Source organism: Canis lupus, chromosome 11 (genome assembly GCF_003254725.2).
Source record: "Canis lupus dingo isolate Sandy chromosome 11, ASM325472v2, whole genome shotgun sequence".
Taxonomy (NCBI): domain Eukaryota; kingdom Metazoa; phylum Chordata; class Mammalia; order Carnivora; family Canidae; genus Canis; species Canis lupus.
The window spans coordinates 8712512-8730494 of NC_064253.1; the positions used below are offsets into that span (position 1 = coordinate 8712512).

At 33.6% G+C, this 17983-nt stretch overlaps 1 protein-coding gene across 10 annotated transcripts in view; it reads left to right on the forward strand.

Moving 5' to 3' along the window:
- Nucleotides 1-17983, forward strand: part of DMXL1 (Dmx like 1) — a 128046-nt gene that overhangs the window by 76137 nt on the left and 33926 nt on the right. For 6 of the 10 annotated variants that reach the window (XM_035697072.2, XM_035697064.2, XM_035697065.2 and 3 more), the window contains 8 exons: nucleotides 822-949; nucleotides 1503-1751; nucleotides 2096-2209; nucleotides 9358-9536; nucleotides 11128-11273; nucleotides 14159-14244; nucleotides 15367-15568; nucleotides 16593-16710. In XM_035697072.2, coding sequence (XP_035552965.1) covers nucleotides 822-949; nucleotides 1503-1751; nucleotides 2096-2209; nucleotides 9358-9536; nucleotides 11128-11273; nucleotides 14159-14244; nucleotides 15367-15568; nucleotides 16593-16710 — 1222 coding nt within the window. The remainder of the gene's footprint in view (nucleotides 1-821; nucleotides 950-1502; nucleotides 1752-2095; nucleotides 2210-9357; nucleotides 9537-11127; nucleotides 11274-14158; nucleotides 14245-15366; nucleotides 15569-16592; nucleotides 16711-17983) is intronic. The other 4 variants (XM_035697068.2, XM_035697070.2, XM_035697071.2 and 1 more) reach the window with 1 other exon arrangement.

The following is a 17983-nucleotide window of genomic DNA, read 5'->3' on the forward strand; positions in this document are numbered from 1 at the left end:
CCCTGAATTCCCAAATTGTGTAAAATGCTCCCCACTTTTGCTTTCATAACCCTGTATGTGTAGGTTTTGTCTTTAAAAGCAATATGATAGGGATGACTAGGTGGCTCAGTCGGTTAAGCATTTGACTGTTGATCTCAGATCAGGTCATAATCTCAGGATCATGGATTGAGCCCAGAGTTGAGTTCTGTGCTGGGCATGGAATCTGCTTGGGATTCTCTCTCTCACACTCCTTCTATAGCCTCTATCTTCTCCCTCAAAAAAAGAAAGCAGTATGATAAAATTATTTGTGTTTGATTCCTCCACCAGACTATAAATTTCATGGATACAGAAACCACATTTTTCATAATATCCTTGATACTTGGTGCATATACCTGATGTAACCTATCCTGACTAGGTATTAAATATCAAACTGAACCTAAGCTAACTTTGTTTTCAATCAGATAATCTTGTTTTGAACTTTGATAGAATAGCTTGCTATTTGTGGTCATTAGTGATTTAGTTTTTTCATTTGTATTTTTTCTACATCTTTCATTAAATAAATATGCTTAAAACCTATCACATGTATTTTAATTTAGAAAATTTGCATATTTACACTTAGAGGATCCTTAGTTTTAAAATTGTGCCAGACTTTAGAGAACGAACGGTACTTAGCTCAGTAATAGCAGTATAACTAATGAAAATTTGAATTTAAGATACTCTAGAAGTTAGATCTAAAACATAGAAATATTATATGTGAAATTCACTTTAGGTCATTGTATTTTTATTATTGTTTTATTATATTGTAATTCTTATAGATTATTCTTATTTAAATGTTTTCTTAGTTCATTTCAAACAAATCAGTTTACTGGTATGATGTATCAGACAGTACTGCTTCCGCATCGACATTCTTTGAAAACAGGAAGCTTAGATGAAGCAATAATTCCCAATACATCACCAGCACAATGGCCAGGTATAAATAATTTATACATATGTATATAAATGAATATATATGAAATTTTTCTTAACCTGATTGAACTTAACCAGATGAGGAAAAAGTATGTTTGGTGTGGTTTTGCTACATGATAACCCCTGTTTAAATCTTGTTAGAATTGATACCACTTAAAAAAATAAAAAAGAATTGATACCACTTAAGTGTTTACCATTCATTATAAATTTTGCAGTTATTTAACATTGGTATTTCCTTGACCATTTTACTAAAGTGACTCAAATGTTTTGTTGTATCACTTGTAACAATTTTTTGTCATAATAGAAAAACATTTGTTGTGGCAATTAAATTTTATCTATCATATTTGTATTAGGTTATAGATTGTCACTGTTTCTCTAAATTAAACAAATAGTTCAATATTTGTGCATTAGCTGTAATAACTTCTACTAGTCTGAATCTAGAGAAAGAAAAACTTAAATCCTGGAATAATAAAGTTTTTTCAAAAGTTAAAAAAATCAGTTAATTTTTTTATTTTTAAAATGTATTGTCAGTGGTAGCTGTGTTTTGTTTGTTCTAGGAATAACTTCTCTGATTCGACTTCTGAATTCTTCTGGCGAGGAAGCCCAGTCAGGGCTTACAGTCTTGCTTTGTGAGATTCTCACAGCAGTGTATCTGAGTCTTTTCATCCATGGCCTGGCGACACATTCTAGTAATGAACTGTTCCGGATTGTGGCCCATCCTCTGAATGAGAAAATGTGGTCTGCTGTGTTTGGTGGAGGTGCACATGTTCCCAGCAAGGAACAGACACACTCAAAAGCTTTACCTGGTTAGTTTTTTAATGTGTGTTTCTTTGTTTTTAAACCTGAAACTTTGTATTCATCTGAATGATAACTCTGTCAAGTGTAATTACATTTTAATTTATTCACAGAAAGATTTTGTTACAGACCATTTTCTTAAAGTATGAATAAATAGTTTTATGGTGAAAATGCAGTATAAAGTTTCTGGTGTAGTTTTCAAACTGTAAGACACTCATGCACCAGTGATAAGAACTATCTCATGTAATTTTCTTCTTAAATCTTTACTGTTGAAATGATCGTTTGTTTTGAAATATACTGTAACACTGATCTTTGTTCTATCCCAAATACAGATTCTCTCTTCTTTCTTTGGCAGGAAGGCACTTTGCTATGCCTAGCCCCCACCAGGTAGTGGTATTCTCCATGGAATGTGTGGGCTTTACCAAAGCTCTTTCAACCATCAGTTCTCGTAGCCCTCCCAGTCTTGCAGGCAAGATACTAGCTTTAGAAATAGGCTTTCACAGCTCAGCTTGCTTTGTGTTGTTTTGAAGGGGTTGGGGTACCTGGGGCCCGTTTTATTTTGTTTGGCACTTAAAATAGAAAATTGAGAAATTTCCTTTAATCAAGCCATATTTTTTATTTAAAACGATGATTAGCATTTCAGAAAACCATCTCTGCTTTTTATTCTTTTAAATTATTTCCTTTGATGTTTTGTATTCCTGAGACTTTAACATCTTTTTAATTGTGTAGAAATAAATGTCAGTGCTAATCATGGTAAATCAGACTATGGCTTGAAATGTCTGGAAAACATTTCAAATGAGGCTGCTTTATGTTTTGCATACTATGATTCTGGCCATTAGGGGTTTTGGATTTCTAAGTGTTCATAACAACCTTGAAAAGTAAACATTTTAAACAACTGTAACCGTGTTTCTGAACTTTCTAATATTCAAACTATATATATGTTGTATCTTGACTTGAAAAGAATCTTGATAATGCTTTCTACCTTGCTGTTTTCTTTTTGTGATTTATTAGCCTATATGTGATAATCTTAGTTTTCAAATTTTTAAAAATATTTTCACTTTTATGAACATCTCTTCTAATGTTTAAAGAGTAATTTTTGTGCTTTATTTGTCATATGGACAAAAAAAGACTAACTTATCGTGAAATTTACCTTGGAGTAAATATTTAACTTATCTGAATTCAATTAAAGAAAAACTTGCAAAGTCTAAGAGGAAGTAAGATTTATAGCTCTACTGAGATTAGCATTAAAAAAAAATTGGAAAACTGTGGCCCTGTTTTTAATGTATCCTAAGAGAAAATCATTTAAAACTTTGATCTGGTTAATATGAGCTGTTAAAAAGGGATAAATTCTTGCTATGGAATGTCCAAATACCTTTAAAATTTTTTAAATATTCTTACTAACCAGTCACTATGTCTCAATTCCAACCATTTCTACAGAGCACAGATGTGTAAAGAACTAAAGTCTAAGTTCTTTGTTGAACCACTCAATTTTAGTTGTTTCTACACACAAAATACCATTACATAAATTATCCTCTAGGTACCATCATAAACTGTATTCCACCATTTACTGAACCCTAAGTAATCATAGTGACTGAAAATTATCTGTATCTGTACATTTAATCCCTTGGAATTGAGATATGGTGGCAAGTAACACAGAGTACTTAAAACATGTGGTTCACGTATTGGTAGGGCCAGACCAAATATAGCCACATCCAGGTTATGTGGAGCTCATCTGTCTTTGAGAACCCAGAAACTATGCTCAATCAATCATAGATGTAACTTAGTACTAGAAGAGGAATTTAAAAGTAACCAATTTGTTTTCCTGTAAATTCTGATTTTAATTTTCTTTGCAATAATGGTCTTGTAAACTAAATTATATTTTTCTCTACATGTCTTTTATATACTTAATGCACTAATATTTTTAGTGACAAAATTTAAATATGACTAAGCTTTATTATAGAAAATGATAGATGATTTCTATTAGATTTCAGTTTGGCACGTTAGAATTCTTAACAAAAATGTTAATCAGTAATTTATTATTTTTTTTAAATCAAATTTAACTTTGTGGATTCCACATCATATATTAATGAAAGATTTATTTTTTCTACTTAAAACTAATGTAGGGGTATGTTCATGGAATTAGGAATTATTTTGCTATTATGGTTAATTTTTGAAGCAGACAATCAGGTAAGCAATAGCAAGTTTGGAAAAATGATTTTTTTTCTTACTAACAGTTAGAAATCCAGACTTTGCTTTTTATTGTATATTATAAAGCAAAACAGTATTTTTATTTAAATAATTTTTATTATATTTTGTCATAATATTTGCAATTATAAAACCTGAATTTTTCATCTTCATCTTGATAAATTTATAGTAATGATTTTTTTATGTCTCCAAATTGAGGAATTAAATATAAAATGAGTATTTTATTTGTGGTAAGCATATCCTTTTTTTTTTTTTAACTATGAAACTGCTAATGATGTTTTAGACATTTTAAAGTATATTTTTACCATTTGATTATTTATATTAAATATGGATCAGAAACTCCAAATGTTTTGCTTTTTCCCTGAAACTTATATAAAAATAAGTTTTGTGTTCAGTATATAGAGATTATACATGTCATTGCTATCCTTCCTTTAGTAAAATATACAAAATAGCAACATTTCTTGACCGGAGGGTAAGGCTTCAGCATTTTTAAAATAGAAAACAATCAGCTATTTAAAATACAGATGAATATGCCCAATAATTTTAACTGGCTGCTGAACCGAAAAAGAACTAGTTTTGCTGGAGAAGGAAATACATCTTTGTTAGATTCCTTGGATAGACTTTTTATTGAGGGACAGATAAATATTTTCATTAAAAGTTTAAAAAGCATCTTTTCATTTCATAACTGCAGTATTTGTCCTTTTGGGACAGGCTGATTTCACTTAGCACAGTGTCCTTGAGGTTCATCCATATTGTGGCACAAGATGGGGTTTTCTTCATACAACTGAGTCATATTTCACTGTGTGTGTATATACTCCATTCTCAAGAAGTCTCTGAAGCCTTAGCTGAAGTCTTATAGGCACATCTGTATCGTGGTCTTCATGGTTGGTGATGGGAGAGCAGTACCCCAGGACAGTTTTCTCCAGATGTTTTATCATATAACCCTATTAACAAAACATGCTTGAGCAAATCCTCAGAATGTACATATTTATTTATTTACAAGCACATGTACTCTTGCTGATCTAGATATTAAACATTGACAGATTTTATTTTCTTCTTTTGGCTCCACTTCTCCAGCCCCCCCTTGCTTTTTCCTTCCTTGAGTCCCTTCCCCTCAACCTCTTCATCTCTCCCCTCCCTTCCCCTCCTCCTCCTCTCTTCTGTTCCTTCTCCCCTTCTTACCCTGTTTCTCTTTTCTTCCTTTTCCCCACTTCTGCTTATTGAAAAATAAATCTAAGTAGTAGTTGTAATATTTTCTTTCCATATTCCAGTGAATCACTTTGAATACCAACTACCTTGGAGAATCCTTCCTCTGTGATTTGAAGACAAATCACTACTTTCTACTAAAATAGTAATCATTTCATTTTTATAGGTACTTATGAAGGAGGTGCAAGGTACCACTGTGCCCTACCAATCCTTGAGAGTCAGTCTTTCTAAATTCTGGAAATTGTTACCTGTCAGACATTTTGTTAGCATTAATTTCATTCTTTGAGGATTAAGAAGTATCTTAAATGTACTGTTTCTTTAATCTATTTTGGTCTTTTCCTTTTAAAAATCTTTGAAGTTTACTTGTAAGATCAATGTTTTACATGTAACTTTGAGAATTTGGTTTTTTATTTCATTTGTGTTGGCATATATTTGTACTTCTCAAACTTTTTGCCTGAAGTGCATGCTAGAGGAGAGTGAATATATATATATTATGTGAATATATATATTATATATTATATATATATTCACATATACACATACATACATACACCACCTGGGGGATCTCTTATACTGAATTATCTTACCAAAAGCAAAAAATAGATTTGGAATGTTTTATCTTGAACTTACACGACTTTTATCTTCTCCATATCTTTCTTTCTTTCCAATAAAATATTTTAAATCATCATTTAAATGACTTACCTTCATCCTCCCACCCCCTAAATTTGGGATCTAAATTTGAAGGTCCAGAACAACGTGCTCTCTGAAGCTTCACACACACTCTCTGGCACTTTCATGAATAGTCTAGTGATAAGTGTGCCTTAGGTTGAGAAGCAGAGAGTGAGATAATTCTCAGGTTACTTTGAGGTCAGATTTTAAAAGAAATAACATTTAAGTCTGGGTTTAAATGTTAATTTTGTCTGATTTAAAATGATAAACTCAGGGGGTGCCTGAGTGGCTCACTTGGTTAAGTGTCTGCTTTCAGCTCAGGTAATGATCTCAGCGTACTGGGATAGAGCCCTGCATTGGGCTCCTTGCTTGGCAGGGAGTCTGCTTCTCCCTCTCACTCTACCCACCCCCATCATGCTCGCTCCTGTGTGCACACACTTTCTCTCTCTCTTCCTCCCCCCTCAAATAAATAAATAAAATCCTTAAAATAAAATAATAAACTCAAAAGGTATTAACTTACTAGCCTTCCTCTTATGTTTTGTTTTAATCAACCAATATGTGTACATGGTGACAGATCCAGTAATCCAGAAGAATTTATGGTAAAAAAACAATATTATCTTTCTTACTCTCTACCTTCTCTGCCTGTTCTTTAGATGTATGTAGTCTCTGAGCTGTTTCTCCATTTCTGTGTTTAGTTCCTTTGGGAGGCATTTTCATAGTTCCAGGAAATCTACTACAGAATGGACTAGGAATGAGGATAGGAGTTCTTACAATGGAGGGAAAGTCCACTATACTGACAGTAAAAGTAATTTTTAAAAGTACTTTCTATGAATCCAAAGCAGCTAAGCAATTTATTTTAAAAATGTCTGTTAGTGCGTGATTCTATTTTTTCTTACCCATGGTTATGTTGGTTTTTCTTTAACCACTTTCTAGCCTCTCTGTTTCTTATGATTTCTGAGCTCCTTAGCCACATTCCTTTTTAATTCTCCTTAATACTATTTTTTTCTTCTATTATTAGTAAAATACTCATTTACCCTGTTGGTAATGGAACAAAAGTCAGTTTTTATCCAAGAAGTGACAGAGGTTCTTGATATTTGATTATTAACATTTTCAAAATAAGCAGATGAGTACTCAGGCACTCTGCAGTCTCTACTGGTGCTTCATGATGATGCTAACCCAATGTGATTTAGGCATAAAATTGTCTTAGGTCTTGCTGTATTTGGGAGAAAAGAAGGAGCATCTATGCTAATGAGAAGCTACGGATTATTTTTTGTTTGCTGGGAGGCGTCACTCAGGTTCTTTTATTTATAGCATTTCAAGTAATAGAACATTCAGTACTGTGAGCCTGTTTGCCATTTTTTTCTGTCTTTGTTCATCAAAAGTATTTTTTTTTAAAGATTTTATTCATTTATTCATGAGAGACACACAGAGAGAGAGGCAGAGACACAGGCAGAGGGAGAAGCAGGCTCCATGCAGGGAGCCTGATGTGGGACTCGGTCCTGGGTCTCCAGGATCAGGCCCTGGACTGAAGGCGGCGCTAAACTGCTGAGCCACCCCGGCTGCCCCATCAGAAGTATTTTAATAAGTAGTTTTGTATTTCTTATATCGAGTCTATAATTTTAAACATTTACCCCCCACTGTGGTAACTTTCTTATTTTCATGTCCGCGTCTGAGCTCATTGACTCTACTTGCAAATTTTTTCTTTCTTTTTTTTTTTTTAATCTTATTAGGTTTTGGTTTAAAAACCCTGATTTGGGGTGCCTGGGTGGCTCAGTGGTTTAGCGCCTGCCTTCAGCCCAGGGCGTGATCTTGGAGTACCGGGATCGAGTCCCATATCAGGCTCCCTGCATGGAGCCTGCTTCTCCCTCTACCTGTGTCTCTTCCTCTTTCTCTGTGTGTGTCTCTCGTGAATAAATAAATAAATAATCTTTTAAAAAGAAGAACCTCTGATTTTTCATTATATAGGTGTCTTGGCAAAAAAATGTATTTAGTGTTGTTTGTAAGTTTTATTTTTCCAGAGATCCTTTAAGCTTCTATATTCATATGCCTTATAATATAAAAATAAAAAAAGCAAAGTAGTACTGTTAAAATCATATTAATTTTAAACTACAGCATTAATTTTTGAAAGGTGAAAAATACCTTCATATTATAAATTTTTTACTTGATCAGAATTTGTTAGAACCACTGTTTAAGTTTTAGATAGAATATGAATGTATGCAACATATATTAAAAACATGATTGTTGGCTACCAATTGCTTATAAAATCAGAAAAAATACTTGGGACACCTGGGTGGCTCAGTTGGTTAAGCATCAGATTCCTGGTTTCGGCTCAGGTCATGCTTTCAGAGTCTTGAGATCAAGCCCCACTTCAGATTCCTGCTCAGCACAGAGTCTGTTTCTCCCTCTCCCTCTGCCCCTGGGCCTGCTTGTGTTCTCTCTCAAGTATAAATAAATAGTTTTAAAAAAAACAAATCTATACATTTAATCTGAAAGTTCCTTTTAAAGTCATTTGAGAGGTTGTGTAGTAATCATACCACATCTTAGCAATCTTAGAATTTTATCCATTTTAATTTCCTTTTTTCTAAAATCACTAAATCAGTTTGTTAAACTCAGCTTGGCTGTAGCTTGGTATAATGCATGAGCATGCTGTTTACGCAAGCTGAGTAGCTTCAAACAATAAAAATTACATTACAGAACAAATATTTGCATTCTTTTAAAAGGTAAGTCAGTTCTCACTGGAACCATTGAAAGAGAAGATTGGTGTACCTTATTGGGAGTTGTTCACCTGTCAATTAGACATACACTTCTGTTTGGGACATCCTTGGTTCTGTATTGTCATTTGCATCTTGTGACTTAGTGTTTGTTATTTCTAGATTTGTTTTCATTACTGATGCCCTTAATATTCTAAAGTAAAATACTAAGAGAATACTAACCATTAAATGTTTAGAAGTTAAAACAACAAAGATTGCATTTTTCCCTTTTTGTTATTCCGCTGACCAGAATATTCCATGTGCAAACCATTTCCAGAAATCCAAATCAAATTTAATTGTTACGTATTTAAATTTTTTTTAATATTTTCAGTGAAAACATTCAGTTTTGTATGTAGATAAAAGGCCAGGGGATTACTCAAGAACCTCATGAATGAGTTGTTACCTTCAATTAACATTGACATCCCATGATAGTCTGTTTTCCATGTTATTCCTAAAAACAAAGTAGAGGAATGTAAATAATTTTCTTTTATGATCTTGGCTCAATTGTGGACTCATTTATAGACAGATACTTTATCCCATTACCCACATATGCAACAGAAAAGTTAACATTTAGAGAATGAGGGATACATTGAGATAAAAGCAAAGATCACTGTTTGCAGTGATTTTTGTCTCCCTTCTACCTATTTTTTTTATCTTACTATCATAATAATATTCTCAGTTTTGTGTTTGTACTTATTTGTAACCTTAAATCTTATGTAAAGATAGATGAAATTAGTACAATGGAAATAGTACATACTTTAATAATACTTTATTTTGTTTTTATTAGTTTCTTCACTTGTGGAAGAAGGAGAAAAACAGAACAAACGTTTTAGGCCATCAAAAATATCTTGCAGAGAATCTGCTGCACTGACCTCTTCCTCATCACTAGTCAGCCAGGAGTCACTGACAGTCCAAGAGAAGTTCATCCCACCGGAGCTCAGTATCTGGGACTATTTCATAGCCAAGGTAATAAAAGTGCCACCTCGAACAACATTTATGCAATTAAATGGAAATGAACATTTTAAAATGTTTAAAGTAAGTGGAATTATTGCTACTTCCAAGTATCTTCCCACTCTGTTTCAGAACAATTTAATTTTGTTGGGTTACATAACAAAACAGAAAAGCCTCAAAGATATATGGCCTTTTTCATCCATCCATCCATCCATCCATCCATCCATCCATCCATTTATTTATTTATTTATTTATTTATTTATTTATTTATTTATTTATTTATTTATTTATGATAGTCACAGAGAGAGAGAGAAGAGGCAGAGACACAGGCAGAGGGAGAAGCAGGCCCCATGCACCCGGAGCCCGACGTGGGATTCGATCCCGGGTCTCCAGGATCGTGCCCTGGGCCAAAGGCAGGCGCTAAACCGCTGCGCCACCCAGGGATCCCTCATCCAGCTTTTAAGGCAATCCTTTGATAAGTTATGATTTATGTATTTTAAACAAAATACAGTTCTTAGTGAAAAGATAAATTGGTCAATACCTTAGTGCTGACGTACTTACTGGTAAGTAAGGAATCAAGAGTACTAGAAGTCACAAGGCCATTCCTGCTGTTGTTCCTTTTCTTTATCTCAGACATCCTGTGTTGTTCTCATATACACACATTGCAATTACCACTGTTGAGTTAAGTAACCTGAGTTACTCAACAACAAGGCTCAGAGTTTCCACAGTATATTAACTATGAGTAATCGCCTGAAGTACAGACTTCCCTCCTGGTTCTTCAGTCCACATGTCACTGTGGAAATAATCAGATGCACCTCATGTTCAGTGACCAATCACAACAGTTCTTTTAAAGTCTGTTGGTGATTGATCATTTAGTACCCATGATTCAATTCATATACAGATAGTGAAGTGTATAGTTGTCTTGGCTCCCATCACAAACTCAGGTGACATTTTACAAAATTGGGTAATCAGAAGAGGGAATTGGTTTGTGAAGATGGTAGTGCAGTAAAACAGTGAAAAGTGGTAGTACTATAAGTGAAATTCACATCAAATGTAAACAAAGCTATAGAAAAATAGCTCAGTTTGGGGCAACTGATACTGCTCTCATTTGAGAGATTCTGGATGTGCAACGAGAGGATTTCATGAAGGCTAACTTGTCAACATAAGTGTGGGAAGTATGACACAGGAATGAGGATATTCTAGAGATAGTGAAATTGGGCGGGGGGGGAAACCCCACTTCACATTAAAGGAAGCCTGGCCAGGATGCCTTGGTGGCTCAGTGGTTGGGCATCTGCCTTTAGCTCAAGGCGTGATCCCGGGTCTGAGGATTGAGTTCCGCATTGGGCTCCCTGCAAGAACCCTGCTTCTTCCTCTGCCTGTGTCTTTGCCTCTCTCTCTGTGGGGAGAAAGAGTTGGGGAAATCACTGACAGATATGCTGATTAATATAGAGAGAAAGAGACGGAGAGGAAAAAAGACTATTTCTAGGATTCTGGCTTGAGTAACTATTAGGATGCCATTTACCAGTACAAGACAACTTTGGTTAAATTTTTTTCAAAGTTTAAGTCAGAGAGTTGAATGATAAATTCTTTAACTTTTTTATTTTAGCCTTTTCTACCCCCTTCCCAAAGTAGAGCTGAATATGATTCAGAAGAAAGTCTGGAAAGTGATGATGATGATGATGATGATGATGATGATGATGTTTTAGCTTCAGATTTCCATCTCCAAGAACATTCTAATTCAAATTCATATAGGTATGGAATATATAATTTTAAGCTTCTTTTTAAAAATTCATCTTGGCTTATATGCATAATATTTTTTAAAATAACATGTGAGATTAACAGCTTGTTGAATTAAAATATACATTATAACTCAGATTTCTTTAGATGAAATTGTTTAATTCTTTTCTTTAAGGATTATTGCACAGGAGGCACCTGGGTAGCTTAGTTGGTTAAGTGTCTGTCTTTGGCTCAGGTCATAATCCCAGGGTCCTGGCATCGAGCCTGACATCAGGAGGAGTCTGCTTCTCTCTCTCCTTTTGCCCCTCTCCCTCCTCTTATGCTCTCAGTTTCTCTCTCTCTCAAATAAACAAATAAACTCATTTTTAAAAAAGAAAATAATTATACAGTTAATTTTTTATTATCCATGAATTGGTCTTCACAGATGCTCTCAGACTATTCATTGCCCTTTACTCACTGAGATAAACAAACCCCACTGTTTTAGCCTAGAAAACATACTGTCTTTTCAGTATAATACTAATACTCCAAGGTGTCAATGATTACTGTCTTAAAAATGTCTTCCACATATTATAGAAATTATAAGTGTTCAAAATGTTCCCCCTCACCTCCCAGTGCTACTTTATATGCATGAGCAACAGGATATTATCTTGTCCTTTTTGATACATTGTATATCTCTGAAAGTTACAGATATTTTTTAAAATATTGTGTGCTAATGGTATTATAGGAAAATGGAAATTTTCCATGAGAAACAGTAGTATATTAGCAAAAATGAAATACTCCTTTATTGAAAGGAAAAATTGTTAGGAGTTTTTTGCTTACTGGTGTTTGTTGTTTTTTTTTCCTATTGACACAATTTTGTTTTTTGAATATATAAAAGATTTACGTGGCTCAAACTGTGTAACTTAATAAAAAGAAAAAAACAATGAAATTTAAAAAGCAGAGAAATGACTTGAGTAGATATTTTTCGAAAGATATATGACTTGAGTATATATTTTTCGAAAGATATACAAATGACCAGTAAGCACAAGAAAAGATGCTATCATTAGGGAAATGCAAATAGGAACCACAATGAGAGATCACTTCACATCCTGTAGGATAACTATCAGAAAAACAGAAAATAACAGTATTGGCAAAAATACAAGAAACTGGAACCCTTGTGCACTGTTGATGGCAATATGAAATGATGCAGCAACCACTATGGAAAACATTAGGTATTTAGGTAATTAAAAATAGAATTACTATATGATCCAGCAATTTCACTTCTGAGTATATAACCAGAAGAATTAAAAGCATGGTCTTGGACATGTATTTGTGAAGACTGTGCTCGCTTTGGCAGCATATATGCTAAAAAAAAATTGGAACTGTATTTGTACAAACCATGTTCATAATATTCATAATAGCCATGGTATAAAAGCACCAAGTGTCTGTTGACAGAAGAACGCATAAACAAAATGTGGTGTGTGTATATATATGTGTGTGTGTGTGTGTGTGTGTGTGTGTGTATGTATATACATATGAATATTATTCCACCTAAAAAAAATGGATGGGAATTCTGACACATGTTACAATGTAGATGAACCTTGAGTATATTATGCCAAGTGAGATAAACCAATCCCAAAAGGACAAATACTATGGCAATGCTATATATAATTCCACATATGAGATGTTTAGAGTAGTCAAATTCATAGAGACAGAAGGTAGAATGGCAGTTGCCAGGGGCTAGGAGGGTGAAATGGGGAATTCTTGCTTAATGGGAAGAGTTCCAGTTTTGCAAGATGAAAGACTTATAGAACTAGATGATGGTAATGGTTGAATGTATTTAATGCCACTGAACTGTATACTTAAAAGTAATTAGAATGGTAGATTCTATGCTATACATATTTTACCACAATTTAAAGTAACAAGAAGGGCAGTCCAGGTGGCTCAGCAGTTTAGCGCCTGCCTTCAGCCCAGGGTGTGACCCTGGAGAGCCGGGATCGAGTCCCACGTGAGGCTGCCTGCATGGGAGCCTGCTTCTCCCTCTGTCTGTGTCTCTGCCTCTCTCTCTCTCTCACTCTGTGTGTCTCTCATGAATAAATAAAATCTTAAATAAATAAATAAATAAATAAATAAATAAATAAATAAATAAAGTAACAAAAAGACAGTACTCTAAGAAATAAATGTGTTTCGGGCAGCCCCCGTGGTGCAGCGGTTTAGCGCTGCCTGCAGCCTGGTGTGATCCTGGAGACCTGGAATCGAGTCCCACGTCAGGCTCCCTGCATTGGAGCCTGCTTCCCCCTCTGCCTGTGTCTCTGCCTCTCTCTCTCTCTCTCTCTGTCTCTATGAATAAATAAAATCTTAAAAAAAAATGTGTTTCACTTAAAAGAGAAGTTGAATTTTCTTTTTTTAATAAAACAAAATTTCATAAAAATGTGAAATTAGAAGTCTCACATAGCTGCCTTCCATCCAGCTCTCTTCTATACCCTCTACATAAACCCATTTTTATTAGTTTGTTTTATCCTTTTGTTTGCAAAATAAGCATGTTTATGGGTGTGTAAAAGTAACAGGTGGCATAGTATATATAATGTTCTATATTTTGATTATTAATACATACTGAAATTCACTTCATAGTAAAACTTCAAGATTCTTCTACATTCTTTTTTTTTTTTTTTTTTTATGGCTTCTTTAATATTCTTGGTTCAAAACCAAAGTGTTCCAACCAGTACTCTGCTAGTGGATAATTGGTTGTTTCTACTCTTTTGCTATAGATAAAGCTGACATGAGTAACTGTGTGCCTATATTGTTTTGTTTTTCTGGTATCTGCAGAGTAGATTCTTGGCAGTGAAATTGTTGGATTAAAGAATGATGTATTCTTCTACAACTCTAAGTAAATCTTTAATCTACCATTGTTTTATTTTCAGTTGGTCATTGATGCGCTTGGCAATGGTGCAGTTAGTGCTCAACAATTTGAAGACTTTCTATCCCTTTGCTGGTCATGATCTTGCAGGTAATGAATATCTTAACATGAACTAATATTCCCATTGCTCTTGAATTACTCATATGTATATTTTTTTAATAGTCAAGAAAAGCTTTAGTAACTTCCTGTTGTAGAAGATAGGTTTCTTTTGACCAGATCATCTGTCTATAAATGTGTCTATCATATTGTTAGGTGCCATTATGAGGACAATGTCTAAAAAATCAGGAGATCTGAATTTGATGTGTTTGATGGTATTGACTCTTTATACCTCTAGTGGAGGTATTGGGGGATTTAGTAACACTAGACACATAGGAAACTAAGCAAGCACAAGAACTTAGTGATTATTAACTCCAGGGGAAGAAAAGATTGTACAGAGGAAAGGGGTATAATAGTATACCAAGTGGTCCAGCTGTGATCTATATTTATAAATATAAATAGCAAGGTAAACACAAAATACCAATTTAGCCAAAAATTATGTGACTATATTGGAATGATGGAGAAAGTAGTTTATTCTCATATTCCGTAGTAATAAATGAGTACATCATTTCTAAAATTGAAAAAAATCAAGAATTCACAGTATAGACATATTATTTAGATTTTTGTAACTGAATAGCAAGAATAGCTAAAAGTTGAAAGTGGAGTGAGGTACCAGGAAAATGAAAGTATACAGAACTAGAAAGTGCTAAATTTCATGGTAAACGTCTTTTTGTTTTTTAGCTTTTGTGTATTTTAATTTTCTAAACAAATTTTAATTACATACCATATAGAATTGGTATAGATAGATTTAAAAGCAATTATTTTTCCTCTCCAACATGTTTTCATAATATTCAGGTATATTTTTTATGTGAAATAAAGCCAAAAGCAGTAATTGATACAGCAGTACTTTAACATCATAAGTCATAAATATTATTTCAAGTTGTAGTAGTAAAACTATGATATAATTTTGACTCAGATTACTCTTCTTTCTATTGTTCTGGGCCACCTAATTATGTTGAAAAGAGATTTATTACATCTTTTTTTAATCCAATGGAGGTTTCTCCCCACTTCTCTTACATATCTCTGCCAAAATGTTTATCTCTGTCATTCTTACAGTCAACTGTAGCATTTTACTGAAGAAGACAAACATAAGTCATTTTTATTTTCTCTTTTTAGAGCTTCCAGTTAGTTCACCACTTTGTCATGCAGTTTTAAAAACTCTTCAGTGTTGGGAGCAAGTTCTTCTCCGACGACTCGAAATCCATGGTGGGCCACCTCAAAACTATATTGCAAGTCATACCTCTGAAGAGAGTTTGTCTGCAGGCCCTGCAATTCTCCGCCATAAAGCTTTGCTGGAACCTACAAACACTCCTTTCAAGTAGGTTGTCGTGTGGATACTGTTTTGAAGTCAGTTTTACTAAATCATAATGTTATCAATTAGAACTTAAAAATATATATATATATATTCAAGGCCTTCTGTATCTGCTTTGTGGTTCTTGGCTCAGATCTGTGTCCTTGTTTGATGTATATTGTAGGCCAGAGGTTAGCAAGCATTTCCTGCAAAAATCCAGATAGTAAATATTTTAGGCTTTGTGGATCCTACAGTCCTCGTTGCTGCTTTTAAACTGCCATTGTAGAGTCAACCATAGACAATAAGTAAACAAATGGACATGGCTCTGATCCAATAAACTTTATTTTTGAAAATGAAAAGCAGGCTGAATTTGACCTGTGGGCCATAGTTTGCTTCCACCTACTCCAGAACATTGCTATTCAAAGTATTTAGTTAGCATGCTGTTTTACTATCCATGAGGAGAAGAAGCATTTGCACCAAAAGGTAAATTGATGCAGTGCTTGCTTCACCAATAAATCTTGCTACAAAATGATAACTGAATTAATAAACGTTGTACTTAATGACCTAGTTGATTTATATTATTTCATAAGAAGTTCTTATCTTCGTGAGCATTAGTAACAGAGTTTATGGACCAGTATGTGTTCACAGACCCTTTGAGTACATCTACTTCTAGATGCCTTCTAGGAGAGAGATATTTTGGTAGATATTAGATTCCTAGGGGTCAGCAAACTGCAGCCATGAGGCCATATCCACCTGTCCTCCTGCATTGTAAATAAAGTTTTTTTGGATCACAGGCATACTCTTTCATTTTAAATTACCTATGGGTGCTTTCCTACTTCAGTGACTAGGCTGAGTGGTTGAAAGATAGCCTACAAAACCTAAAATATTTACTATACGTTTTTTTAAGAAAAAATTTGCAGACTGCTGTCCTCAATGATACGGTCTGATTCTAGTTAATCTATTATTATAAACATTCATGGAGTATTAAAGAAATGTGGTCAAGTTAATCAGAAATCTCCAAAGTATATAATTAAATGTCTTGTCTCTGCAGATCCAAACACCATCTGGCACTGTCTGTGAAGAGACTTTGGCAGTACTTGGTGAAGCAGGAAGAAATTCAGGAAACCTTTATCAGAAATATATTCACAAAGAAAAGATGTCTAAATGAGGTGTGTATAAATTAAAACCTTTTTACTCTTTTATTACTTGAAGTTTTTTGTATTATGTAACCATAAAAAATAAGATACATTTTACAGACTTTTAAAAAACTCACTTTGATATCATAGACATTTATCATCCACTTAATAGATAGAAAAGGTGATTGAAAAGGAGAGAGGTTCAGTATTTTCCTAAATCAAGTTAATTTAAAGCAACAAATTCAAATATATTTGGAACTTTTTTTTTTTCCCTAAAAAGATACTGTTTGATTGAAGATTCTCTGAGACCTTGTGTTTTGAGTTGTCATGATTGCCAGTTTTGGAAATCAAATAGAAACTTCCCATGGTTTTCATATGATAGTTAAAAGAAACTTATCTTAGAAGTTGAATTGAAACTAGGTCAGTATACTGAGAACATTTCAAATATGTATATTTTCTTTTTATTCTTTTAATTATGCTTCTTACCAAAATTTTGTAAACACAATTTGTAAGTATATTCTAGTTGATTATACTTTGATATTATCACTATAATGATTATTTTTCTCATTTAGTTCAGAGCTTTAAAAAGTTCTATTTTGATGATATGGGGAACTTGCACCTGAATGTAATTAACATATTACTTCTTTTTTTGTGATGGTATTGCTATTAAAAGGTAGTGGGTAAACTCAGTAGTGGACTTGGTGATGGTACTAATTCCTTATGTCTTCGTGAACTAGTAATAAAGAGTTTCAAGACCAGCAGCTGTTTTGTGGAACTCATTTTGAGAAGCATTGAACTAGTCTGAAAGCAAGCTTTGTATGGTTTTTGAAGTGGGGCAGAAAACAAAGTAATTCATTTCGAGAAATAAGGAAATATAATGAATTCTTTTTCCTAATTTCATTCTTCTTTAAATTTTTTAATTTGAGTACAGTCAACATTACAGTGTTACATTAGTTTCAGGTGTACAGCTTAGTGACTCAATAACTTTATACATTAAAATGGCTTCTTAATAGACAAGTAAGCAGTAAGCAAGATGGCATATAACCTTAATGAAAAAAAGGAAAAATTCATAGAGTTCATTATAGAGCTCATTGACTCTCGGTTTGAACACTATTTTATAAGAGGCAACTGCATAAGCTATTATTTAGTATTCACCAGATTATATAAATACATTTGGATTAGCCAAGCCAGGAAACAAACATAATTTTGGCTAACTTAGAAAACTTCTGACATATGTACCATATAACATTGAAATCTAAGCCAACAATAGATGAAATAAGTTTAATACAAATGAAGTACTTTTATT